Source organism: Drosophila busckii, chromosome 3R, assembly GCF_011750605.1.
Source record: "Drosophila busckii strain San Diego stock center, stock number 13000-0081.31 chromosome 3R, ASM1175060v1, whole genome shotgun sequence".
NCBI lineage: Eukaryota > Metazoa > Arthropoda > Insecta > Diptera > Drosophilidae > Drosophila > Drosophila busckii.
The window spans coordinates 2,651,521-2,679,454 of record NC_046607.1 but is presented as its reverse complement, the minus strand read 5'-3'; the positions used below and the strand labels follow the sequence as shown (position 1 = coordinate 2,679,454).

General features: G+C 37.6%; 2 protein-coding genes across 8 annotated transcripts; both read right to left on the bottom strand.

The window, feature by feature from the left end:
* Positions 1-167: 167 nt before the first annotated feature.
* Positions 168-9,348, bottom strand: LOC108601255 (bestrophin-2). 5 transcript variants are annotated; one of them, XM_033294052.1, is made up of 9 exons: positions 8,940-9,348; positions 6,003-6,210; positions 4,637-4,747; positions 4,152-4,575; positions 3,122-3,451; positions 2,705-3,061; positions 1,222-1,891; positions 1,051-1,101; positions 168-675 (listed from the first exon to the last, which is right to left on the bottom strand). In XM_033294052.1, exons 2-9 carry the CDS (start codon positions 6,071-6,073, stop codon positions 314-316), a joined length of 2,376 nt encoding a protein of 791 aa, XP_033149943.1. In that variant the 5' UTR covers positions 6,074-6,210; positions 8,940-9,348; the 3' UTR covers positions 168-313. The 5 variants fall into 5 exon arrangements, with proteins under 5 accessions (XP_033149943.1, XP_033149946.1, XP_033149944.1 ...); XM_033294055.1 differs by having other exon boundaries at positions 2,819-3,061; XM_033294053.1 differs by having other exon boundaries at positions 8,946-9,348.
* Positions 9,349-10,696: 1,348 nt separating this feature from the next.
* Positions 10,697-27,022, bottom strand: LOC108604471. Of its 3 annotated transcripts, XM_017993956.2 has the most exons (11): positions 26,907-27,022; positions 25,550-25,678; positions 17,742-18,002; positions 14,180-14,286; positions 12,790-12,899; positions 12,640-12,718; positions 12,441-12,538; positions 12,171-12,368; positions 11,963-12,105; positions 11,756-11,901; positions 10,697-11,183 (listed from the first exon to the last, which is right to left on the bottom strand). In XM_017993956.2, the coding sequence occupies exons 1-11, from the start codon at positions 26,910-26,912 to the stop codon at positions 11,072-11,074; spliced, it is 1,389 nt and encodes a 462-aa protein (XP_017849445.1). In that variant the 5' UTR covers positions 26,913-27,022; the 3' UTR covers positions 10,697-11,071. The 3 variants fall into 3 exon arrangements, with proteins under 3 accessions (XP_017849445.1, XP_017849446.1, XP_017849447.1); XM_017993957.1 differs by lacking the exon at positions 26,907-27,022 and having other exon boundaries at positions 17,757-18,002; XM_017993958.2 differs by lacking the exons at positions 10,697-11,183; positions 26,907-27,022 and having other exon boundaries at positions 11,475-11,901.
* Positions 27,023-27,934: the final 912 nt, after the last annotated feature.

Sequence of the window (27,934 nt, the reverse complement as noted above, 5' to 3'; positions counted from 1 at the left end):
ATTTTATTTCAATTGCAAATAAAACACAGCTTTAGGCTATTTAGAAAAGCTTATATTATATTATTAAAGATTCACATCTTTTCGCTTAATAGTACTTAGAATAAACATAATACATGTACTTATGACATTAGTAGTTCCACTATCACTCCAATTCAAACATTTCGAAATGTTTTGAGCATTCAAAAGCCTGGCCTATCTGTCTGCGTCTCACATTAATCAAACTAATACGCTAACAACTTATAATTGAACATTTTGTAAATCTGTGCGTCTAAATCTTATGCGTATGAACAAAAATACTAAGTCGCTGCAGAACTTAACTGCCCGTGGTGGCATCTTCGGATTTAACTGCTGCTGCGGCTATTTGGTCCAGCAAATTGGCGCTGGAGCCCGCGGTGGGCAAAGCGCTGCCTGTGGGCATTGCTGCGACTGCAGCCATCGCCACTGGCATGGGCACCACCACCCCCGTTGCATCTACACCTGGCGCGGTGCTGATGGTGCGCGCCAAGTTGATTTGTTGACGCACCAGTTTCTCCTTTTCACGTGCTGCCTTCAGTTTCTCAAAGTCATCGCCCACATCGGGGGCTGGCTCTGCCGCAGTGGCAGCTGCGGCAGCAGCAACAACTGTTGCAGCTTGCGTCAGCACATCGCTGGAGTTTCTAATGTCCAGGTTTTCGACTGCAAATCGTTAAAGTAAAGCTAAAGTTAAAAATCTAATAAGGCAGAACATAAATACATATAAATAATTGCAAGTACTAAATGCGTGCAAAATGTCTACAAAAAATCGAAAAATCGAACCAGGCGCGCTTAGTGGTTTTATTAAATCAGCAAATTGTCTTATTTTAGACCAAACTACATTAGTAAAATAATTTAAACAAAAAACATGCCAATTATGTAGTTAGTTGTAACCAACGAAATAAAAAAAAGAAAGAAAGAAGAAACCAACGACAATATATTAAAACGCAAATATTTACGTAGAACAAGCTAAGCTAACATTATATAATCTTATATATGGCTGGCCTATAAAAATGCTGGATTTTTAGTTGACTTTACCGGGCGTAACGAACCACCTGAATATCTGCGGTGCATCGGGTCTCTCAATCGCTTTACCATTTAAAATGATTCATAAGTGGATGTGTGTGATGAAGATGAGAGTAAATGTTAAATGTTAAATGTGTGTTAACAGTAGCATTTTGGGTTAATGCTTTCAGTTGGCTAACTTACCCGTCTCGCCACTCATGGCATTCGGCTGCTGCTCAAACAAGGACTTGCTGCTCTCGTTGACAGGTGAGCTGGGCGCTGTGGCACCTGACAACAGCGATGAGCTGTCACCCGCTGGTGCTGAAGTGCTGAGCAGCGCTTCCACGCCGCCAGGCGGAAATAGCTGTGGTCCCGATTCATACTGAGACTGAGCGCGCTCATACTGAGGCGAGCGACGTGGTATGTCCATGGGCTGGGAACGTGGTGTAGATGCTGCTGCATTTGTTGGTGGTGGTGGCTGCAGCGGTGCACCTGTTCCAAAAATATCCATTACATTGGGACGCGGCTCGCTGGGGCGCGTTGAAGTGATTGTAGCCTGTTCGTCCACCTCCTCGATAACCTCTTGGGTAATGCGCATGCTGCCAGCTGGCTTAAGGCCCACTATGCCAGCGGTGCCAACGCCGCCCGCCAGACTAGCCGAACTGGCGCTTGTGGGAAAACGATACTTATCATCGGCTGAGGTGGGCGTAGCAGAGCCCGGTCGACTGTCATCGCGACTGAGAAAACGCTTCAGGGCCGAGGCTACAGTATTCACACGCGATAAAGTGCCCGTAACGCTGACCAAACTGGGTGACGAACCCAAACGCGTTTTCCCATTACCAGCCGAGAAGTGTATGCCACTGGCATCATCAGCCTGTGAAAAACAATTTTTAAACGTTACACTTTGTATAAAGTTAGATTTTAGGTTGAAAAATTTGTGCTCTGTGTTACTTGTAACCACATTGGGTGCGTATCAATTGAAAGGCGTGCGGTGCTTAAGTGCTGTTAAAGGCTGTAGGCAGAGATAGACTAAAATAAGTTAGAATCAAAAGTTAGTACGCAGTCTTAAGTTTAAGAGGACAGACACCAATTAAAAGCTAAGTTAATTAAATCTAGCCATGAACAGTGGCATGTCATATATGTTTTATTTTATTTTAACTACAATCTTGGAATCGAAAATTGATCAAATATAAATAAAGATTATTTTTTGGTTAAAATGTCAAAATGTTAGTAAAACCATTGTTAAAATATTTTAAAATCGGAAAATAATGTATAAGCAATTTAAAGAAATTTAGTTGAAAAATATTTAGTTGTTTAAAAACGATTCATTAAGTTTTAAATATAAACTATGTAAGATAATTGAGTTAGTGTTTTTTTTTAAATGTTAGTCCACTGTCCATGGCAAGAAACTTTCCCAAATTGTATATCATATGGAAGTATGTACATATGATTATCACTTATTTACAAGTAGTTATACCAAAACACCAATATTGTATTCATAATAAATGCCAATTATAATAGTCCACAAGTGTTTGCATTTGCATTTAAGTAAAGTTGAATTTAGTTTAGTTTAATAAAAATCCAGTTGAACCCATTGTACATAAGTCGCATACATTTACTAGTGTACATCTGATTGTACTTAAGCCAATAGTTTTGAAAATGCTGCTGTCAACATTTTGATTCTAACCTCCTCATCTGGCGCTGCCTTGGATAGGTCATAAGTAACAGTCTGTGTCTGATCAGCGGCGTTAGCTGCTGCCGACTTGGAGCCAGGCGCATTATTGTTGACATTACTACCAACCATTTCATCAATGCGCACGGCAGACATTGTCGATGGCATGGCCGCGTTTTTGGGCACCTCAATTTTGGCCGTTGAGGGCTCTGGATGATTCTCGCGAAAGCGTTCGGCGGCAATGGTATAGGGTAGCTCATTGGGAAACACCTCATCCCAGTATTGATCCTTAAGCAGCTCTGGATGATCGTGATGCATTTCATCCACAATAAGATAGGAAACTTGTAAATTACGATCCACCATCCAGTTAACCTAAAGATGTGTACATAAGCAGTTAGTTTCCATACAAATGGTTTGGCAATTGAAAATTACCTCAAAATCATCATCGTCCTCGCCAAATGGATTGATAAGCGTCTCGGCCACTTTGAGCCAACCCATGTAAAAGAAAAACTGCAACGTACTAAATATTGGAAAATATAAATCCACTTTGTTCACAAAGCCCGAGCCGACTTCTTTGCCTTCAACCCACTGCTGGCCAATGCAACAGGTGAGAAAGTATGAGTAGACGGCCAGTGTCACCACCTGGGTATAGACCAGGGGTACACTTATCGTATCATAGCTGATGAGCAGTCCACACTGGCCACGAAACTTGTTTAGCTCATCAATGATCGTCTTCACAGCAAAGTCATCCCTAATGCGACCCTTTAAAAAGGAAGATTGCCTTGGTTACATATCTTTAAACATTTCTTATTGTTTTTACCAACACTTTTATAATAGTTTCTGAAATTCAAGATTGGATTCGAATCGTGGAAAACGTTGAGATTGGATAAAAGGTTGAATTCACATTAGTTTAGAGTCGAAAATTCACATTCAGAAAATTTATAAAATTATTGATAGTTACATATTGTCTACAATCTTTACGGTTAGAAATATGGCAGATTCTAGAATAATACAAACGATTATACAGGAAAAATTATAAAATTATCTATCTAATATAAAGGATTATATAATTTAAAATATTATGTTTGGTCATGCAAGGCCTATTAATAAAAGCCTTGAGACCGTCGCTTCTCACAATCTGTCGCTTAATATATCGCTTACTACTTTTTTTTTTTTTTTTTTTTTTTTTTTCTTTCTCGCTTACTACTACATTGCATTACAACATTACTTGTGAACTTAAACTAAACATAAATTGTCTGCTTCAACAGCAGCTAAATAAATATATATTCTTATATAAACATTGTGTTCTATATTCGGGCGCTTAATCGCGATCGCAACACAAAGTTAGCGACAAGTCGTTAATGCAACATATTATCAATAATATTGAACAAAAACTCTACAATAATACCAAAGATTAAAGTGCTCTACTATTGATTGTTTTATAATCATAGTTAATGCTCACCTCTTTTCTAGCACGTGTTATAATGCTGGACGCCCAGACAATGGGCAGCCAATGCTTCGAGGGCCTGGGAAACGATTTGTTCATGGCTTCAATAATAGTGCGCTCGTTCTCATTGAGCAAACCGGCCTCCACCAGATTGCTAAGGCCGGGAAAACGCTTTTTTACTCTGGGCGATACATTTGACAGTACCATAGTCAAGCAAAGACACACATAGCGCATTATCGTGCGCCGCATCACGCGTCCGCGTTCATCTTGTCCATGGACATTAGAGCTAATGAATACAGCTATGGAGTCGGGCCAGGGTATGGAGGTGTATTGATTCCACCAGCGCGTCATTACTATGCTAACATAGAAGCCCAGCACAAAGGACAGCGGTATGAGATCACGATAACTGTTGCAATAAGCCACAATGGACGCAAATGTTCTGAGTAAAGTAAACAAATTTTGATTTCATTATTTTCCCATTCATTTATTTCATCGCTTACGTCTTTTGATCTGGATTTAGTGCAAAGCGGTAAACCGAATTGAGCACATAGTATAATGTTAGAAAGGCTGTTAGATCTAGCCAGACCAATTTGTATATGCTGCCACGCCATCTGTAAGAAAGATATATAAACCACATTAGCTTAAAATAATAAATTTCTGCAAGCAAATTGGCAAAACATAAAAAAAACATTTGTCTGGCTCTGTGTGCTACCAACGTCATCGTAAAGCCCTAGCGCCCCAATTATTGGCTGATCATAAAACTGCCGGCCACTTGTTGCTGGCAAAACGTCATAAAATATCAATAGCCGCACGAGCAGTTCTCACACACTTGCTAATTATAAAATAAAAAAAAAACACACACACAAAATGTGACTGTTATCATTTAAATTATGACTGATAAGAAAAAATAACAAAACCTTATCATTTATCTAAATATAAATGGCAAACAAAACTAAATTTTTTGGGGTTTTTATCAGCTGACTTGAAAGATTTCAAGGCTTGTCGCGTTTGAATCTTTCATAATTAAAATTTCACGGTTTCAACTGAATTAAGATTGTCACTTAAATTGTTGGCAAGTTAGACAATTTTCAGTTACAGTCTAATAGAATAATAAATTTAAGTCTCTTATTTGTATGGTTTACAAAAATGAGGCATTATAAATGGATTAATATAGGAATAATGAAAAAATAACTATATATTTTGACAAAATTTGTTTACATTTTTAATATGACAATAATTCTTAGATTATTTTGTGTAAATAATATGTGTAAAGTTACAGTTCAAATAACTTAATTAGTAAAAATTCATAAATGAGCTTAGGCTCATAAAAAAAACAACGCAGTCTGCTTCGAATTGTATGATGTCTGTTTTATATATAGAACCCACACGTCATTTAAGTACATAGAAAGTAATTTAACAAAACGTCAGCGTCAGTTCATTGATTAGCCAAAGTAATCAGCGTTATCAATCGCATAACTAGCGGTAATAACAGTATCACATGGCTGCATCTACAATGCGATATGCTACTCAATGGACTGGCTAGTAGTAGATATGACTAAATAATAATTCAAATTACATGCATGACACATGTCAGTCTATAGATTATACAGCAACATGCTGGGGCAAGCTGCACACTGCCCCGCTCGTGTTTAGTTGTTGCAAGTGCATTATGGAAAACTACTATTATTTGCGATTCTGTGCCTGTGTGTATGACGATAGCAGCTCAACCGAACTGAACTGAACTGTGTCAGCTCTTTAATTAGCACTTGTATAGCAATTTTTTTGCAAACACATACAGCTAATAATATATTTGTTTGTGCTTAGCACTATTAGTTATAAAAGTTGAAAGATAAAATTTCTACTCACCTGAACAGTAATTTGAGAAAACAGCCAAAGCCGCGACAAGTTGCCACTTCACCTGTATATGTGATTGTCATTTTTGCACACTTTTGCTTAAACCTATCTTTTGTTTCCTTTACTTTTGAGATTTATTATTATTTTTAAAGCGTCTATGAGCGCTGGTTTGTGTACTCGCCCTTATCACGCCTCAAGTCTCTGATAAATATGCATTTCGCTGTGGAGTTGTGAGAACAAAAATGTATACGATGCATTATTTATTTGATCAAGTTACAATTTTATTTAGTTTTACAGCACTTCAAACTGTTTTCCAATACACTCTTTTCGCAGACCTATAAACCTAATTCAACAAAAGTGCACAACTTGCTTAACAAGCGCTGCACCATGACAACGACTAATTTTTAAATCAATATATGCAACAATAAAAGCTTTTAAACCTTTGTAAAAACTCCCGCATGCAATTGCAAAATAAAAATGCGCTTACAACTAACTCAACTGCCTGGGCTGCATTCAATTTAAAATTTAGAATTAATTGCTGCACTTATGCATTTATATAAAAGGAAAACAAATGTACGCGCAGCTTTTAGCTGAGCTCTGAATTGACGTAGAGCGTGTTAGCGTTAGCGTGTGGGCGATTGGCATGTGATGCCGACAGTAGGTGTCATTGAGGGTCAAGCTACATATATTGCACATCAATTAGCTAGACTTGAAGTCTGTAAGTTTGATGTACAACTTACGTACATAATGTGCTGCTCTGATATTAAGCACAGATGAGCTCATACAGCTTCGATTTCTATGGAAAATGCGCACTCATTGATGAATTTCCGCCTCGCGTAGAATAAATAAAAGTCGGACGGCGCAACGGTGAGCTAATGATCAGCAAAGAAACCAGCTCAGCCTAAAATTTTTGTTTTTGTTTTTGTTTATGCGAGCCGAGTTATTTTTTTCGAGCAGCGATCATGACATCATATTGTCTGCGCGATTTGGCTGGGCTTACAGTTTGGGAGGCTCTGGTTAGCATAGAATTTTGACACCTGCTCGTAAATCATGTATGAAAATCAAAATCTTGACAGCCACTGATTAGATTTTAGTTTGCTTACCAAACAAGACTTTAGATAAGGTGCCTAATAGTTTTGGCAAATCATCTTGGATTATTTGGAATTTGGAGCATTTAGCACAGTTATGCGTTTAATGAAAGTAAATACAGACATGTATGTACATATATAAGCTATATACACGCATATTTGATAAGCAAATGAGTCAGGGCTATACAATAAACAAAGCAAGACTCAAGCAACGGGACTCTGGCTGAAGATTAAAGCGAACTTTTTGAATGCACAAATGTCTGTATGCTAATTCTGAAATGGGTATACAAGTTTAAAGAATACGCAATGGGTTCAGTCACGTTCTTTTCACATCTAACCTATATTAAGCTTAGAAACGATTTTTATAATTTACAATTTTAACGTTTTCCAAATAATATTTTCAATTTGTCTATTTCATTTTAATTTAATGAATCAAAAATGCCACAAAGCTCCCAAGCTCGTCTCTATTTTGCTGAACTAAAATTTTGTTTGTTGCCTCAGCATTTCACTTATATTTATTTATTTGTAATTTGCCTATTCAACTAAAGTTTTGGCTATTCATTTATGGTCTATAAAGAGCATCGTTTAGTCCAGTATACTTGGTGAAATGCTTGCATCGTAACCAAATGCAACAGAGACAGCTATTTATCGCAGTATGCTGACCTTATTACTGATACTTATTATATTCATATATATAATATGTAAACAAACAAGTATATACTTGTACATGTGTATGAAATTATTGCAAGTGCCACTTAAAAAGATAATGTCAATTGATATAAAGTTAAAGTCGGGGGAGGAAGTGTGTCAGCAAAACGTACATAACTGACCTTTTGCAATATAGAAATGCTATACTAATTGTTAACTGGCTTTAATCACTTTCCTTAGAACTTTTGCTTAAGCGTGCAATTATAATGAAAATATTCACTGATAAAACCTAATGACAATGACACATACTTTTAAATAACAAGCAGAGTCAGCCACGTGTATTTGAAAATCACAATAATGCTAATTTTTACAGCAAATATAAATGCTGTTGAAACATTCTGAGGTACACAACATTTTGGCTTAGGTTAATGACCATTTGGTGCAAAAATAAAATAATTTTTGCAACTGCTGCCAGTTCGACAAGTATCTAAATTTATTTACATAAGCGCGACACTTTTTGCATTGCAAATAGAGAGACCTCCGATCAACAAACGTTTTGAAAGGTCTGTGGGTTTTGATGAATTTAATGGATACTTAGAGCCAAAAGTGAGCAGCATTTTAATAGCTAGTTTTAATGATTTTGTAGTTGTTGCTATTTGCTATTTGTTTTAGTATTTATAGAGGTTTGAGTTAGAAAACACGCTATATACATACATATACATATACATATATATACTACGCATGCTGTGCGTGTGTAATGTGCATGTGTATGTGTGTATGTGTTGAGGGTTAAAAATAATCACTTTGTAGGTTGTGAAGTAATGGTTGCTGTGATTGCAAATTTTATTTTATTTTTTTTTTGGTCAGCTGAATGACTCATAGTGCGTTGGGCTGGCAGACACTCAAGCTATCTCAGATTGCAACATGTGCAAAAGTATTGTATTTACATAAATAAATAGCGCGTTTTATTATAAACAAATCATTATTCTGCTGTAATTGCAATTTTATTATTGTAGCAGCGGCGGGTTTAGCAAATTTTGATTTTGCACTTCGCCTGTGCATCAATCGATTCTCTTTGCCAAAGGGCACACACTTGCATTGAGTTTGCTTTGAGTTTACATGTCACGCGGCTCATTTTATTTTTTTTGTTTATTGTTATTACATTATTGTTGTGCTGTTAGCACTGTTATTAAATCGCGTCATGGTCACTTACACTTACACACTTATGTTGCTGCTGCTTGTGTTAGGAATTTACAAAACGAACTAACACGAACACAAATACTATATGTAATTCCGGCTCCAGTTGCGCGAGAGACGCCAACAGTAACAACAATAACAACAACCACGTTGAATTTTTGCACTAACTCGACGACGCTCTGTTGTGGCTTTTGTTATTCTTCTTCACTTCTTTTTCTTAGCCTTTGCGCTTCACTATTTCTTGACGCGTCGCTGTTGCCGCCGACGCTGCCGTTTGTTCTTTCACCCACACACACACATAAACCTTGCTGTACTTGTCGTCACAGCCATTCAAACAAAAAATAATACTCGCGCTCAGTGCCTTAGTTAGTCACGATTCCGTTTGATATTTCGGCACCTCCGCGCTCAGCAAGCGACGCTTTCAAACTGAAATCCACACTCGCAATGCAAAATGTGCACAAGAGCAGCCGCGACTGTAACAACAACTAGAAATACTCTACAGTGCCGGCAGCTGTAGCAAAAACTCACAAAACAGTGCCAATTGTTGTTCTCGTGCCGTGCTAGCATTGCTGAGAGAGAGCGACTGTGAGAGTGAAACTGGTTGTGAGAACTAAATGGCGATAAGCCAAGCGCAGGGCTGGACTACAGGGTATGCCATTTGATCAACCCTTTGCAAGGTGTGCTGTGCTTTATTTTTTATTGGATTACTACAATATGCAATTAAGACAATTTATAAATAAATAAATATTATAATGTACATTTATTACATTTAATTTATTCACTGTATACAACTAAACGGCACAGAGAGCCCATGTCAAAAAGATTCGCTTAAAGATACCAACAAACATATTTGAATTAACTAAATTCAATATAAGACATTAAATGCTGTATTAAAAATAGTAAATCAAATAAATAAAAGTACCAGTGCTACCGAGATAATTAGTGAAATAGAATTCAGCTGAAATCAATTATGCGCGGAAATTTCCGTGTTTTAATGTTTGGCAGCATCTGACGCCAGCTGATTCAGCGCTGTTTCATTCCGCGCAAAATTAATATGCGGAATGGTCTGTATCATAGCGGAATGGAATTAAGTGAGATTCAAGCGGATAAGGTACTCATGTTTATTTAAGAGCATACTTTCTGAATAGCATACCGTTAACTGATTTCATACTTTTAGGCGCCAACTGCAAAAATTAGACCGTCATTTATATGTTGCATAAACCCAGTGAATATTTCGTAAAAAATAAATGCTATAATTTATTTCAATTAATTTATATTTATATTAATATTAATAATTTTAGCTCTAGACTTAAAAAATTATCCTTAAACGAACATGAGCTCTTCTTTATTTAATAAATTTTGGTGACTGAAATTCATAGAGACAAACTATAACGATATGCATTTATAGAATCTATTAACTAGACAATCAATATTGATAGGACTATACTGAATACAAATGTAAACAAAAAAAATGTATTATGTGGTATTTAAAAAAAATATATAAATCAAAAGAAATATTCCACTTTACATAAAAATTTATTTATTTTTTTCTGAAATAATTATCAGTTTATTATTATACTTTATCCGACGATTGTTCATGTTATATTTATTATCTATTTTAAAAATTATTTGTTTTATTTGCAGCTTATATCAATTCATATGGCGCTATTTGCTACCACTGCAACTTAAAAAAACACATTCCATTCAGTTATTTTTTAAGTTTTATTATTATTTTATTATTATATTAATTATAATTAAATTATAAATTGTACGTTTAACGCTTTGCCAAAAGTAGTTGCTTACAATTTTGTAGACTAAGTAGTTTTAGTGTGGTGTTGTTTCATTTAAAATTAATGTTTATAATTTGTTGTTTGTCGATTCTTTATACATTTAGCTGAAGCAACTTAAATAATACTCGTACACATACATATGTTCGTACTTATGACAAACTAATGACTTATGTTTAGTAGTAAAATTAAAATTAGTTACACTTTAAGTAAGAAAATTTCGTTTAACATTTAGTATTTTACAGCGGCTATAATCAAAGAAATTTGGAATAGAGTTTCTTAATTGCAGTTATATACATTTTGAGACTTGTTTCGCAGTTAAACTGTCGCTTGAGTGGACATTATCAAAGAATTCTTTTGTTTATATATTACTGGGCGGTCCGCGATGCGCACGCTGTCCGTGCAACATGGATGAATGCCTAGAGCCGGGTCGTGAATGGACAATTGCATAATCGTTATCAATTGGCATAGACCTTCAAAGTAGTATGTTGGATAAGTTGGATTGGCATATTAACATTTTTATATTTGTTTTAAAAGTTTTAAAAAAAGACATAGAGAGAGACAGCTGCAGTGGTTAGTTTTATGATGCTGCTCGGTTGTTGTTTTTTTGTTGTTTTTAAGAGAGAAAATTTGGGAGCAGCGGAAATTGTTTTGTTTCTTATAAGTTTAGTTGAGTTCTTTAAAGTTAGTTTACCAGTTTCAACAAATGCAAATATCAATAGTTAATTACAAGGCACGAAATAAGTTCATTCAGCATGTTTTTGTTTTTTTTGTGAACACAAGTTGTGTTGTTGTTCTGTTGTAGTTGTGGTCCAGCAGAGCGAGGGGGAGGCGCTTACAGCAGAGTTAACAAGTTTACGATACATAGATACAAATTACAAGGCTATATAGGCATGCTTTATGTATGTTCATGTGTGTGTGTGTTTGTGTTTGTTGTGTTTGTATTGGCAGCTAACAGAAACAGAACAGTTTGCATATCAAGTGTAGAATATATAGTTCATGTGTGTGTGTTTGTGTGTAGAGAGCAGCTTAATATCTATCAGACCTATTTGAGTGTATCGTTGAGCCGCCGCTGGTGTAGCCCTTGTGCGCATCCCGACCATGCAGGGAATAACGCGAGCCGTACTGACTGCCATGCCAGCTACGATATGGATCATATTCCTCAATGATGGAAGGCTCCTTCTCAATGATCTGCAATTGAAAATGAGTCTTATCATTGAGTTTACCTTTGTTGTTGTTGAAGGGGACTTACCTCCGTATTGGCACAACTACAGCTCATGGCAGTGCAAAGGAATATGTTCATGAGCAGCATAATCAAGAACAGCACACCCAATGTGATGGCCAGCCAGAGCAGCCAGCTGGGTCGGATGCCATCCTCACAGCTAGACGAAACTACTGCAAGTGTAGTTGTTTCTTTTGAGTCAATATAAACGCCATTAGTTAAGCAAACTTTTACTTACAGCGCGCCTCGGCGGGATCTAAAACAAACACTGTGGTGCCCGCTATGCTGGTTCCCTCCTCGTTGGCACCATATTTGCGTGGCCCATTGCCGTTGCCGCCCTTGGTGAAGCCAGCCAGCGACACGTCGCTGCAATCATCAATCTCCACACAACGTCCATAGCACTGAATCACATCGCACTGCAGATGCACCTCCGAGCCTACAAGTTGCGCAATGCAATTGCAATGAAAGCTAACATTGTTTTCTTTACTTCGCGCAATCGATTTCTTACCTTCGGGAAACTTAAACATGGTTACCAATGTTGCCTCAGCAGCGCGTCCATCGGCAGTGGGTACAAAGCGACTCATCAGGTTGGCATCATGGGGGCAACTATGCATAAAATTAGTAAGTTAAGCTGTAAGTTTCTTGCATGTGGCTTGTGGCATGTAGCATGTAGCATGCGGCATGTGGCATGTTGGCGCTGCACTTACCCGCGATCATCTGTCAGCTTGAGGGTGACGTTCTTCTTGTCAAAGGCAAAGCAATTGCCCACGCGCAGACCATACGTATCTATAGCATTCAAGTTAATCTCTATGAGCATATATGCTAAAAGCCAAGGTGGGTTTGAGTTCTCAACTTACCGTTCGGCTTTGAGAATTCGGCGCGAATTTTGTACTCATGTCCATAGACTGTTTCGCGCACACGATGATCATTCTCCAAGAACTTGAGCACCACATGAGCATTGTCATCGCTTTGGATAAAATATGATTTTATAGTCTTTGTTATTATTCCTTAGTATATACGCCATAACTTTATGTATTAAGTATTGTGTATTATAAGCCCTCTCATCGACAATGGAAAACATTTGTCAAACATCAATATTATCGTTATGGGGTGAATTTGCAAATATTTATCTTTCATTCCGTCTGAGTGCTTTACGTACGCTTGCAATTTGACGTACAATGTTTGCAGAACTCAAATTTGTTGAGTGAACAATTATTGACAAGTTTAGAAAGACGTCAAAAATTAGTAAATTTGTTGGACTACGTTATAAATAATTTAATAATTGCTGCATGAAACATTAATCAAAAGATCACATAAGTTGATACTGAACAGCTTTCGTTGAAAAATGCTCATGAAATGTGGCAGCCAATGGAGCCAAAAGTGCTGCCCCTTGCAATTTGGCTTGCTATTTTATTAAACAGCGGAAAAGTTATGCAACTGCCGGTCATTACGTTATAGACAGTTGATTTTTATGCCGTATAAACATGCATAGTGCGATGCATACAAGCGGGCACACATACTCACAAATATATTTGCAACTATTAAATGAAAAGTTTAAATTTGTTTTGCTGCCTTGTTATGTGCATTTTTGACGAGATTTTATTGTTGTTGTTAGTATTATGTGTTCAATTTCCTATTTTCTGCGTATTTTGTTTATATTTTTGCTGTGTACTTAACAGAGCGCAACAGTTTGTAAACACAATTTGGTAGACAACTGTACTTAAAATATATTTTCGAAAACAAAAGATTTAGACAACGAACTTGCGTAATTGAGTTTAGAGTCAATGGCTTTAAGCAATTAAGGCGCACGCAAATTAAATTGTACGCAACACTAAAGATTGTTATCTCAAGTTAATGAATCTCAAAATAATTTTACCGTTAATTGAAATGCTGTTCAAGTGAAAACGCAAAGGCGCGAGCAAAGGCGTTAAAAATTTTATTGTGTCTTAGCTCTAATGGCCTTCAGTTCTATATAGAAAAATAACAAAAAATAGTGTGTCTATAGAAAGGCAACACCTACATACGGAGCAATGTTTATTGTCAGTCAGCACAATTGGAGCTTTGATTTCAACCGCGCGCAAAAAAAAAAAAAATAAGAAAAAAGGCTGAAAACAAGTTTGTTCAAAAAAGTTGGCAAAAACAAACCCTAAGCAGTTTGAAGCTGACGGAAGCTTAGGCAAATTATAGTTGAAACACATACGTTTAAGTGCAATTGTCTAGACAGCTGGGGCAGTCCAGCTAACTTACCGTGTGTAACCAGATTTGCCACAGGTAATCACATAAAATTTATCATCAGCCAGTTCAAGCGTCTTATGCACACGCACCGCCAGCTGTATGGAGCGTTCCTCTGTGCGCTAAGGAGTACAAAAAGAAAGAAAAAAAAACATCAGTGAGTGCGAGATAAGTATATAAAATTATGTATTTTGTTTAATTATGTTGATTACTCAAAGCGTTAGGCGCGCTGCAAGTTTTGGCTTTGGCTGAGGCTAAGGCTATGCACTTTATGGGCTATTGGCAAATAAAATTTAAAAAGCAATTGTGCAACTGCCACAGTCGGTGGCACTTGTGGCATGTTAATTGTCAGCATGTTGTAATTGCAGTACTGCTCAGTCAGCAAACAAGGAAATGCTAAGTGCTGCCAGCTGGAACCACTGCACATACCTTTTACAATTTTCTTCATTTTCCAGCTTGTGTTGGGTCTGTGTGTTTGTTTCTATAATTTTCTTTAGAGTTGAACTTCAATTGAATCAGAGTTTTGGGTAATAACATGTTTTGATGTTTAACTGCCATTTCATATATAATTAAACGTTTTAATTGTGCAGCCGCATGTAACTGAGAACAAAACGAAAGACTTAGGCGAGCAACTTGCTAGAAAAGCAACTATGCGCTGCTCTCTTGTAATTTTGTACTTTAACTGAGCAATTGAAATTGTTGAAGCGCCTACATAAGCTGCGCCTAAGTCATTTAACTGATTTACAATACCAACAAAAACAATAACCTTGACCCGCAATTGGCAAGAGCTACCTTAAACAGATGATGCTGCTATATACATAAATATATAGTAATAACTAAGAGTACGCTTTAAGTACAATGCGTTGTCGTTGGCTTTGTTTATTTAAAACAACAACGCCAGCTGCTGCCAAACCGGTAATGCTGCTTATTGTTATATTTATTTTGCAATTTATTGTAATGCCTTTGACAACAATAATAGCTGAGAGCGACTCTAAGCAAATTCGAATAAATATTGCAATAAATTTATAGCCTGAGGCTTAACTTTATGCACTTTACAAATATTAATGTCTGCTCTTGGTAAGCGTAGAAGAAATTTGTGTAACCATAAACTGTAAGCTGGTTTAACCCACGCCTTTATTTATTATGTATTAAATGTTGTTTTCGTTTTATGAATGAGTTTTTAAATCTATAGGATGTATGACTCAACTGCTGGTTAAACTGCTAGTATTACACGTTATAGTTATTATCAACATTAGTTGCAGTTGTTATCAAATAAACACAATGATAAACGCATAGATAAATACCTCAAGCAGCTGCAAATGTCTAAAAATAATAATTATAAGAATGAGATCGTTTGGTATCCACTGTCACAAATTGTTGGCCAGCTCATGCATCAAGCTTGAATAATACCGAATAGTCTTTGGCTGGCTGTGAAGTCAAGTGTGCTTGCTGATTGCTAGCGGATGAGCTCATTATCAAGTTATTATCAAACGCAACTGACAGCACTGAATTTATAATAATATGCCTAAGAGTCTAAGCATATTTGCGGTAATCTCTCTCTCTCTCTCTCTCTCTGTCTGTCCATCTATTTTTTCTTTAGTACAAATTACATAATGGCAAATTGCTAAACAATTTGTCTGTTTGTTTGGTTGCTTGGTTTGTTTTTTGTTGCTGCTGCTGCTGCGCAATGCAATTAACAATTAAATGTCTATAATGGCATTGCAAAAAGAACCAGAACAGCCAAGCACTCTGCGCTTGAGCCCAAGATAATGGCAAATCAGTTTTTGTTGATTTTCTTCCAGTCGCAAATATATCAAACCCACGACAATAACGACGCTTGTCGTTTATGTCATGGCCGGCCAATGTGTATTAGCTTATGGCAGGATGCAAGGTCAGCTTAAATTGTCGGCTGTTAGCAATTAAAGCGCTTGGGCAAAGTATTTGCCAAGACATCAAAATAGCTAGAAAGAGTGTCTGCCAAAGTCTCAGGCAAACGAAAAAGAATTCTTTTGACACAAATACCGCGCACACGCTGAACAACAACAACAACAACAACAACAACAACAACAATAAGAACAAGAGCTTGGAATGCTGTCAAAGTGGCTGCGTGGAAAGCCGTGTCTGAGCATGTGAAACTGTCTGTAACAGGCCCTAGCTAGACGCCGGCGCGTTGTCGACACTCCCAGCCACATCCACAGCTACAGCCACAGCCACAGCCACAGCCAAAGCTACAGCTCTGAGCTTGGCTCAGACACTACCCACTTTTGCCTGCTTTCAGTTGTTGCTGCGCTCGCTAGCTAAAATATATAAAATTCAAGCCTGCCGGTCGCGATAAGCGTGATTTAATTTTATGTGGGGGACCTCCTCCCTTTTTTTTTTTTGCTGTAGCCAGAAATACATCTGCTTGCAGCCTTCATCTTTTACTTCACTAGTTTTACTTTTATTTCGGGCAGTACAGGGTGCGGCCAATGCGTTTTGACATTGCAATTAATAATGTTGTACAAGCATGTGCTTAAACTTATAACATGACGCGTAACGCTGATAATTTAACTGATGAGCATATGTACCATATACATCTGGCATATGGCAGCTGCTAATGCTAATGGGATCTAGGGCCCAGCCTTTGTCTGCCATTGTTCACAGCTTTGGTTACCCACACGCAGACGCAGACGCGCTTTGCTTCCCCCTAGCGCTTCACCTGTCAACGCGCGTGATGCACGTAGGATTAAACTTGATTTTTATTGCCATCGTTTTTAAGTATATAGACTGACGCTGTAGACAGCGTCGTCGTCGGCGGCGCTGTTGTTGTTGTTGTCGCTTGCCTTGTAGTTGCTATTTTCATTTTTTTCTCTCTTTGCTGATTTGCCTTGATTTGGTGTCCAAGACACAAGTACAACAGCGCTACACATGCACGTACTTAGCTGATTCAAATTTATGCGCAACTGTGCCCCACACCCTTACCCCCATGCCCTTTTATTGTTCGGCAGCCGCAACGACGACATACAGAGCGTAGAGCCAAGGTCTCTGCTGCTGCAACTGCTGCTGCTGTTGTTGTTGTTGTTGTTGTTGTTGGAAATTTTAGACAAACGCCCAACTGGCAGCTACCCTTGGATTGGTAATTATGGCTTTAATGAGCTAAGCTTTTGTATATTATTACCAAGCATTTCAAATTTCCATGCAGAAGTGTGTTTCCATTATAGAACTATTAATAAACTCAAAATTTTGTTTGCTTATTGAGTTTCACATCTTTAAGATTTAAAGCTTGCTGCTTTCTGAATTACAAAAATTATAATTCAAAATATATTTTAAATTTGTATGATATAAATTGTTATCAAGGGAGCTATACAAATTTATATTTAATTTATGTTATTAAAATCAGAGTAAATGACTTAAACTTGACTCTCGAATTGTTGATAAGTGTATATAAAATTTGCTTATTCGATTTGTTTCTTAAGTCATAGCTCGTACTAAGGATCTCTGATTGAAATCAACTTTTAAGGAATGGATCAGCTTAAAGTAGTTTAGTTGCTCGTAGTGTTTAATACGGGTTAAAGAAGCTTGATTGGGTTATGCTTACATTGCTGCCACTCACGTTGCTGACCAAAATGCCACAATAATCCGGTGCGCCCTGCTTGGCCCACAGATTGAGGCTAAAGGCAACAGCATCAGTGCCGTCGCCCATCGCCATGCAGGGCTGTGTGCGATGATCCCTTGCGTGCACAGCGCCCGTGTAGCCGGCACTGAACTTAACCTTAATGTTCATGGTGCCCGCCTTGCAAGTGGCTGTGACATGTGGTGCGAATTCAGTTGGCGCCGCGGCCGGTTCCTGTGCGGCAACCTGCAAAAGAAGATCAATGTTAAAACGTTATATTAGCAAAGCAGAAGCAGCAGCAACAAGTCTTTTGTTAATAATGGTGACCTAATTAAGGCAAAGCCTGGGAACACACAAATTTCCAGTCGAGTCATGGGCTAAGCCACAGTCTCAACGCAAAGCATTCTAATTAATTTTAATGGCCGGCCACAGAGTCAGCAGAAAAAATCGCAATTAATTGCAAAAGGCAAATGGCCATAGACGACTTCAAAACTTGTAACTTGAAAAGCAAAATGCTAGAACGGCAGTCGAATTCAGGCGTTCTGCTACAGCTGCACGTTTTGGGCCAGTTTTGCTCTCTGTGTGTGCTTTAGGTCCAGCAGTCCGCAGCCCAAACAGTCGCGCACTGTCAAAGGCATTTGCGCTTGAAGATAATTTATTGGCAAGCCACTCGACTTGGGCTCTGACATCGTCGTGATAATTGAATTTGTGCTACAGCTCTTCGGCCATAACGCCATACAGCCATTTCAACGGCAACGGAACAGACCGTAGGCGCTAGATAAGTTGCACACAAAAGTTAAGTAAGCCATGTCTTGGCAATCGCACTGTAGCCCATTTGCCTTGCCATTTGTTACGCTCCCCAAAGGGTATCCAAATACTGTGGTATCAATTACGGAAATCAACTTTAAAGCCACCGAAAGTTAAGTCTACCAATTGTATTATTGCATATACTAAATCTATATTTAATAATTCAATAAAAATTCTCTTCTTGAAAAATGGCCTGAATATAGCGATTTAAATTTCAATACAAGTTTCAACAACTGTTTGAATGTGAATGCGAAGTTGAGCGCAGAGATAATTTTTTTTAAACCCGAACTTAACTTTCAGTTATCTATTCAATTGAAATTGTTAAACTATTTCTAGACCTGAAAAATGGCATGAATAGAAAATATGCTTATATTCTAAGCTAAGCAAAGATGCATCATATATAATGATTTTACTGTACTGTATTTTAGTGTAAGCAACTTATTTAAGTTACCCTAATCCTTTTCTTAGTGCATACAAAATGCAACGAATCACAATTTACTTTTTCCTTACTTCTGAGTTACGTTTTTTAGCCAACTCACGTTCTTGGCAGCTTGGTAGCCCTTAGGCTGGGACAACGTCGCATCCAGAACAGCGTCTGTCTAGCGAAAGGCTCAAAAACAATTCCCTGCGCTTGATTTATGTATATTGACTTTCGAAATCTCTTCTTTTTTTTTTTTTTTTGGCCGTCTGTGAAACCAAATTGGGCTGCATTTTGGACCAACAATTTAGCCACAATATTTTTTTTTATGCTGCATAACTACTGTGCATCTGAAGCGCGGTGTGAGCTTAATATTGACCCAATTTGGTTTGCATTTTTTTATTGGCCGATGTGCCACTTTCTATGCAAGCGCTGCTTGACCAAGTAGAACATTCACTTTGCCCAAATTTATGGCTGACAGTGGCCATAAAACTGATTTGAATAAGCGCTAGGCAGTATAGATCGGATACTACAGGCAGATCTTGGGTACACAGTTCAATGCGCTCCCGCTCGAGGGTCACAGACAATACCAATTACAATTTCAGCTTTAACTCCCATGACAATTTGTCGCTTGCCAAGCAGTGCAATTGTTTTGTAGTATGTATGAATACTTTTTGCATTTTATATAAGCACAGGCAACTTGCCTGCCTGCCTGGAGCTGCAGCTAGAGCTGGAGCCAGTCAATTAAAATAGTTTTGCATGCTCGTTTCACTATCGTTCGAGGCGCTTGTTAAAAAATTTTGCCAGCTGTTTGGCCTTTGTATTATGCAACACGCTCTGATTGTTGTTGACTTGCACATACTATAAACAAAAGCCAAATAATATACGCGCCGCTGTACAACAAATTGCAAATACAATTAGACACTTGCGCTGTCAGTCACGCCAAAGCCAAAGCCACAACTAGCGGCTTACAGCGATAAACTTGCGTTGTAAACTTTGATTTTGATGGATTTGAACGTGCACATGGTGTGCAGTCATTAGCCGCGGCCAGCGTTGCCCGAGCTGCAGGACATTTAACGTAATTTTTCAAGCCACAAGACAAAAGACTTAGGACACAAACTCGCTATGTAAATCGTATCAAACAAGGCGCAGAGCACGCACAGCTGGAGCCCGTCTGTGCCATTAAGCAAAGCCCACTGCAGATTTATTTAGCCAGAAGGGGTCATAAAATAAATGTCTGCAGACTTAACAAACTGCGCACAATTAGCGCTAGAAAGTTAATTAACCACTTAAGAATGACAAATCTGTCAGACTTCATAAGACTGCGCATACTATGCATGGTAAACTAAAAAGGGCAAATATTAATAACTTTAACTGTTTATATTTTCTTATTTGCTGTGTGTTTTTTTTTTTTTCAGCTTGCGCAATTGCGATACAATCGCCCAACAGTCGCTGGAGTCCAAGTCTTTGCAGCTGTGCATATTTTTGATTACCAAATAAATTTTTGTTTAAGCTCAGACGCAAAGGCTGCCTGCCACATGTTAGCACAATACCCAAACAACTTGTGTTAGAAACTCGTGCACAAAAGCCTAAGCGAGCTGGCTAGCTGGCGGACTGGCGTCTAAACATATTTTGTGCATATAGCATTTGAATTTCCGCTATGCAACTGAGCTCAGTAATAAAGCTTGCCAACTAAATTATAACATGAGCGCAGCGCAGTCGCAGCCAGTCGACTGCTGGCTAAACTTGTGCTGGCCAACTGCTTTGGCTCGCTGCTGCTGCCGCTGCTGCTGCTGCTGCTGATTGCAAATTGTCACGGTATTTTTACTGGCAGCGCATAAATTGCCGTTTAAGCGGGCACAGCTAGCAAGCTAGCTTTAGAGCTCGCATTACCGTCTCCGACTTCAAGTCGCATATTGTTGGACGTATTTATGTATTTTTGGTGTCGACTTGTTGTTGTTGTTTTCTTTTGGGCCTGGTCTGGCCTGGCCAAAAGCTTAATGAAGCCTGCACACTGTCGGTCTACTGGTTAAACTTTTGCACGAGACACACGAAACTTGTTTTAATGCTTATATAATACGCTGTACTTAAATAAAAAAAGCTTTGTTTATAAGCACTTATTTTCACTTGTTCGCTAAAGAATCACACGGCGTGTGAATTATTTTTTGGCTATTATTTTAATATAATAAAACTTTCTTTAAAGTGTAAAAATTTAACGCAACACAAATTGAAAAGATTTTTACTCTAAGACTATTCTAAAATCTATGATGCTAAGCAACTTTTAGATTGACTTGTTAATTAACTATTAAAGTGACCTTGTCGTTCTATCAAATATTTGATATGCTGCCGTCGAACTGGTAGCATTAAAAAATGTATTTAAGAAACAAAGGGGGTTAGACAAATCTGTGGTTTGCTGAAAATCTTTTACTATAAGCAACTTTTTAGAAGAAAAAAAATATTTGCAAATTTTCATTTATTTAGATTTAATAGCGTACTAAATCTTGATGCTTCTTCCACTAGATATGTAGAAATTGATATAGACAATTAACGTTGCTTGATATATATTGAATTATAAGAAATAAGAATTTCGATGCATAGCTACCAAAATTGAAAATAGCGGCTATGAAAACATTGTATGATGAAAGTGTTTAAGAATACATAAAATGAACTGCAATTTAGACAGCAACCAAAACAGTTACTCCTCAATATTTGTGCATTTCTTTACTTTTTTTGTGAGTGCACTGTAATTATGTTTGCTGTCACTACAATTAAGTTTCAATTGTTAACGCACCATGGCGCCATTGATGATATTCTGACACTGACGTGCTAATTTCAAGGCACGTCCATAACTGCACGTTGCCTGTCAGCGCCTATAGTGTGTTAGCTGTGGTCAATTGTATTTGGCTTTTACTCTATACGCAGCCCTAATATAATAATAAGCACTTGTCTTTTATGGGCTTTTGTTGCTGCTGCTGCTGCAGCAATTTAAAAGAAAAGTGTCTACCAGATGAAAATCCACTTGTCATGTGCGCAACTAATTGTTGGTTCTTTTTTTTTTGGCTTAACAGTAGCTGTAGCTCAATGCTTCGTTTTAATGATTTTACCATAAGCTGTAGGCTATGATGCTCTAGCACTTTCTTTTCAGCTGATGTTTGGAAAGCGGCTATTAATTGAAATTAAAGCGCTTAACAATGGCTGGGAAAATAGCCGTAGAAATTCTTTACTAAATATTTTACATTTTCTAATGCTCATTCAATTGTCATTAATCAAGTTTTTGAGTAGCCCAATTATGTAGCTATAATTTATTTAATTTCAATTGAATTGAATTGTAGCTAATGCTTGTGAATGAAGCTTAGAACATGTTTTAAATTATGTTAAAAGTCAAGCGACTTTAAGTTTATATAAGCTTGAATTTAAATTTCTGGCTTAAGCTCATCCAAGACTAACTTCATTTGCATAATGCTACATAGAATTGATTGTTGAAATACAGATGCTGCTGAAAGCTTTCCCATTAATAAATTTTAGATTGAAAAGTCAATTAATGCTACCCAGTCATCCATTAAATGAACGCGCACCACTTTCTTTATAGGCCGCAAGTAAAATGCTTACTCACAGCGCCAAGTGTACAAAGTAGTCCATTGTTTAGCCAATGGACAAATTTTTACCAAACTGTGGCTAAACAATTTTCATAAGTGCTACTTTCCCAGCGCATCATTTGCCAAAAAAAAAAAAGAAACAACAGAATTTGAAAGCAAATGCGTTGAGGTATAAAACTGAATGTGGAGAGTGCAACAAGCGCGTTGACAGAACTGGCAAATGGCTTTTTCCCATTAGGTCGCTTTTACCTAAAGTGAAACAACGCAAAAAAAACCAAAAACAATTGCTAAAGTGTAGTAGAAACTGCACTGCATTGAGCACAATGCAAGCTAATCAAATAATGAATGTGCACAGCAAAACAGAAACAAAAAACAAAAGCTTAGAACTTTCTCTTCATGCTGTGTGTGTGTGTGTGTGTGTGTGTGTGGTGCTGCGGGATGACCCAATATGCCAAAAGGCTGGCTACATAATTTGCATAAGTTTTTAATGAATTTCACGCTAGACTGGGAATAAACAAAATAAGCGCAATTTGCACTAGAAAACAAACGCGGCATTAAATTGCGTCAACTACTATGACAGCGCATAGAATTCGTGGTCAACACATGACATAAACACGCTTTTTGTTTATGCCACACTGTAGCTGCGCATCAACACACAACAGACACACACTAACACACTGCTGTGAGTTGCTATGGCAATCTCTAATGGCCAAATGCTTCCTGGCCAACATCTGCAGACGTAGACACACTACTAACCCAGTGGCGTTGGCTTGCGTGCTTACAGCAAACTGGTTGAGTCTTCTAATTGCCCCAGCTACGTCCAGGTTCTGGTTTGACAAACTCAACAAGCAACTACAACAACAAATGGAACCGCGCGATCTTACTCTTGACCAAGCTCACTTCATTGCATTTCAATATTTGCGGCTAATAACTAACCAAAAAAAAAAAAGAATGATAACTGGCTGTTAATTAGAGCAGCATAATACGCAGCTGTAGCTGCTATTGAAATTCTATTTGCATTCTAAATAGAAACAAGGCAACTGTATTGGACAGCTACCGTTAGCAAGTTTATGCTTAAGAACTTTTAACAAATCAAAAACTTTATAAGCCAGACAGTCACAAAGGTTTGTTGCCCAAGTCTTTTGTTGACGCTGTCGCTGTTTCTAAGAAATATAAGCTTATTCAGCAGATGCTAAGCAATGAATCATACATATATATGACTGCTGTACTTGATTGTAATATAAATGAATACTGAAGCTGCGTTGTGGAATTTAATTTTGAGAATAGGAAGAACTATGAGTCTAGCCATTAAATTAATTGCATTAATGTTGTTGGTTTAATGAGTTACAAGCGCAAGCCGCTTGAGTAAATTATAAGTACAGTAAGCAGTATAAATCATATTTTTAAAATTTTATTTTTTTTAGCGTGCATCTTTTAGAAGCGCATGTATAATTCTTTTTTGCCCGCATTTTTAGTCATTTCCTTGAGCTTTTGGCACATCAGTAACGTTCTCTATACATATTTAAGCAAAAGCAGCAACATACACACGTGCTTGTCAATACATTAACATGCCTGCGGCTGAAAACCGCAATAGCCCATAGTAGTCAGCAGTCTAACTGCGGTTAAATTTTAACGCGTCATTGCTTGCCAAAAAAAAAGGTTTGGGGCAACTGCTTATAGTCAATAGTAACAACAAGCTAAAGGCATGACGACATGGCACATAGTTGTATATGCCTTATAAATAAGCACAAACACATGCATAGCATATGTGTGCGTGTGTGTTAAATAAAATTAGCATATTTTGTTAGGCGCTGACATTGAAAACGATTTTAATGGCACGTAACAACAACAACAACAACAACAACAACAATGCTGCTAATTTGCAAGTCAATACTTATTTCAATTGTGCGACAACAATTATAATTAATAACATTGCGCATTGTATTTGGTCTTGAAGCGCTTTTCAACGTACAATGCCTTGTGGATTTTGAGTTTGTCAAACAGAAAACGCAAGTTAATTTGCTGTTTAATGAGTGTGAAAAATGTGTGCAGCCAAACAGCTAAGCTGGTAACAAAAGTACCGTAAGTTGGCTAAAATGTTAGTTGTTTTAACAGATATTTAACACGCACACACACATGTGTGTGCTCACATGCGAGTGTGTGTGTGTGTGTGTGTGTGTGCCTTGGGTAAACTTATATCATCATCATCATTTCCATTCAATGCGTCTGGGGCCTGGCGTTGGTTTGCCGTTGTCTGTGTTCGCTTCAAGGTTCTCTGAGTTTTTGCATTAAGACCCAAAGCTAACTAAGAGACCAAATCGTTGTTGTTGCGCTTACGCGCAGTCTTAAAGTGTTTGTGCGACAAGTTTTGTGGGCGTTTGTTTGCTCAGCTTTTATGATGTCATTTTGAACAGTTCAATATACTTTTAATATACATATGTATATAATGTTTGCTTGTATGCTTGATATATATACATATGTCTGTGTGTCTTAAAGTTCAAACTGAAAGTCGCTTTGAGCCAGTTTCAATTGAAGGCAAGCCTTTGCAGCTGTGCTTTAAATTTGATTTGTGCCATTTCATAAGCCTTACAAAAATGAAATTACAACAATAGAGAAAAAATTGGTTTATGGTATTGCAGGGCGTGCAAGTAAAACTAGCACTTGGGTAAAAGTTAAGATATCGGTCACTGGCACAAGCCCAAAAGACTTTAACTTGGAATGCTGCCCAAGCCATTGATAAATTGACAAGCTGATAAACTGAACAAAACTAGCGCAGCTGCAAGCGCTACACAGTTCATTAATTTGTCTGACGTTTTTTTCTCTTTCTATTTGGGGTGGTGAAAATTTTTAGGCTGCAGCGAATGGGGGCCCAGCTTAACCTGGTTTTTTTTTTCTTTTCAGAACTTTATTGTATGCAAATGAAAAGTGAAATGTGAAAATGGAAAAACTATGAGGGTTAGTTTTCGACTTACCTGTGTGACTAGCAGCAGCACTGCAAATGCCTTTAAGCGCCAGCTGCAGCCATTTGGCTTTGATTTTGATTTGATTTGTTTTGACTGCGCCATAATTTGTGCACGTTTGTTGCCTAAGTCTTTTGTTTGCTGCAAAATTGTATTCATTATATTTACTACTAAATGCAAGCTGACAAATTTCATGCACAGCACGCAGCTTATTATAATTTCTCAGTCTATAAAGCTGATGATTCAGTCGGAGAACAATGCGCTTTATATAGCAGTATTTATGTAGCTTTGGTATAAGTATAAGCTCTCTAGTCGATTTCCTGCGGTTTATGGCCGCGCATTCAACTGTCTGTGCGCAGCTGCATTTGAGATCGTTTTAAAGATATTTTGTGGTTGCTCATAACTTTCGTGGAAATTTCAAGTGCTCAAACGTGTTGGCAGACCGCCGCATTAATTTCTAATCTTTAGTATATTACGCTGCAGCAGCGGCTAACTTTGAAACTTCTACACAAAACGCAACTGTTCCTCACGTACAAAATTTTCGTTTTCTATTTGGCGTTTGCTTTGTAGCAATAAAAAAAAGAGGAAAAAAAACCTAAGACGACCTCGTGCTGAATGAACTGCAGCATCGCATTAAACTTTATAATAAAGTTGCTGTTGTTTATTTTGTATTTATTTATTTATTTGTTCGTGGAAAAGCTGTGACTTGAACTTTTTTTGCGCACAAGCTCAGGTATTTCAAGCAATATAGGTATGAAAAAAAAGCACAAATATAATTGGTGCGCTTACGTCATGTGTTCGCATTGTGACAAAAATTTGTGCTGATTGAAGCTGCGTGCAAATTAAAAAAATATAGATATAGATATGTAAAGTTTGACATTCTGCTGACGGTATAAATTATTTATAGCTGAGCTAGCAAATACGACGGAAATAGCAGCGCGCCTACATATACAACATGCATTAGCTAAACAATTTGTTCACTTAGAGCAAACTTGGGCCAAGCTAAGAGCACACACTTAACTTAAGAGCGCAACTGCTGCTGGCGCTCAGCTAAAGTTTATAAACAAAAGCTAAATTAAACTCGTATAGCTGTAGATCTTATATGTGTGTGGCATGAAATTTGTCAGCTAAGCAGTTTGCCAAAGAGTTTTATTTGTATTCAAAGTAAAGGTTTTTATTGTGTATATTGTTTAAACTTTATAAAAGTTGTTTTTGCGCTCTTTTGACAACACGCACACACACACAGCTAAAAACTGTTGCACGTGAAAAAACGAGTTTTATGCAACAAGTGTACAACAAACTTTGCTATTTGATTTCCATATAAATTTCAATGCACAGCGCCACTTATAATAAAGTTAATTACACTCACACACATGCACTGCCAATGTTAGGTGCTTTAGTTAACACTCTTTTATTAAACAATATTTAGAAAAATCACGTTTGCAGACACGTCGAAGTGCACAGCTCGAGAGTTTTCTAGTGACTAAATTGCGAGCGTGGAGCTGCACCTAGAGTGGCTGAGCTGAGCTTAAGCTACAGCCCTGGTTGGTGTTGTTGTTGCCCTCTCAGTCTCTAGCGCGCTCTTCTGCGCTTATACGTTTTAATGTTTATTTTGCTGTGCACACACACACACACACGCACACATATTTTCATGTTACGCCTTTTGGTCACATCTTCGCGTTTTGTTTTAGGCCCCACACACAACAGAGCGTTGCCAGATGGCCAAAAAGTGTAAGCGCTGCTAGGCAAGACACTCGGCTTTATATCATTTACATACAAGTACATAAACAAAATGTAACACGTGAGTGCAGTGCATAGCTATGTGTGCGTGTGTGTGTGTGTGTATCAGTTGGTGGTTGAATGAATCGATAGACGTATAGCTATTACTAGCAACAGCATGCGCAATGTGCACTAACTGTAAAGAGGGTTGAACTGAGCGTAGGTTACATGAACAGTGTTGTAAAGCATTTGAAAAATAACGTTTATTTTGTTGAACTTGGCTTAAATGGCTCAAAAACTAATTTGTGGTGCTGCCATTGTTATATTTTCAAAAGTTTGGCGTATGTTAATTTTTCATAATTTTCATTTTATTTAGCTAAATTATTTACTTTCTTGCCTTGCTCTCTTTCTTTCGCGCTCACGCTCTCTCTTTCTGCTTGCGCTCTCCCAACGTTTGTCTGCACTCTCTTGATGGCAACTGTGAATATATAACAATTCGGAGTTGCGATTCAGTGAAAATTTCATCACCGTCGTTGTTAGTTCAGCTATTTTTTGTGCATTGTGCGCTCAAAATTTTAAGCAGCAAAGTTTTGCAAAAAAATTTATAAAAAATCAAAAGTTGCGTTTTTTGTGTTTGTCTCTTTGGCAGTATACCAAATTAATTTCTTAGAGCAAGCG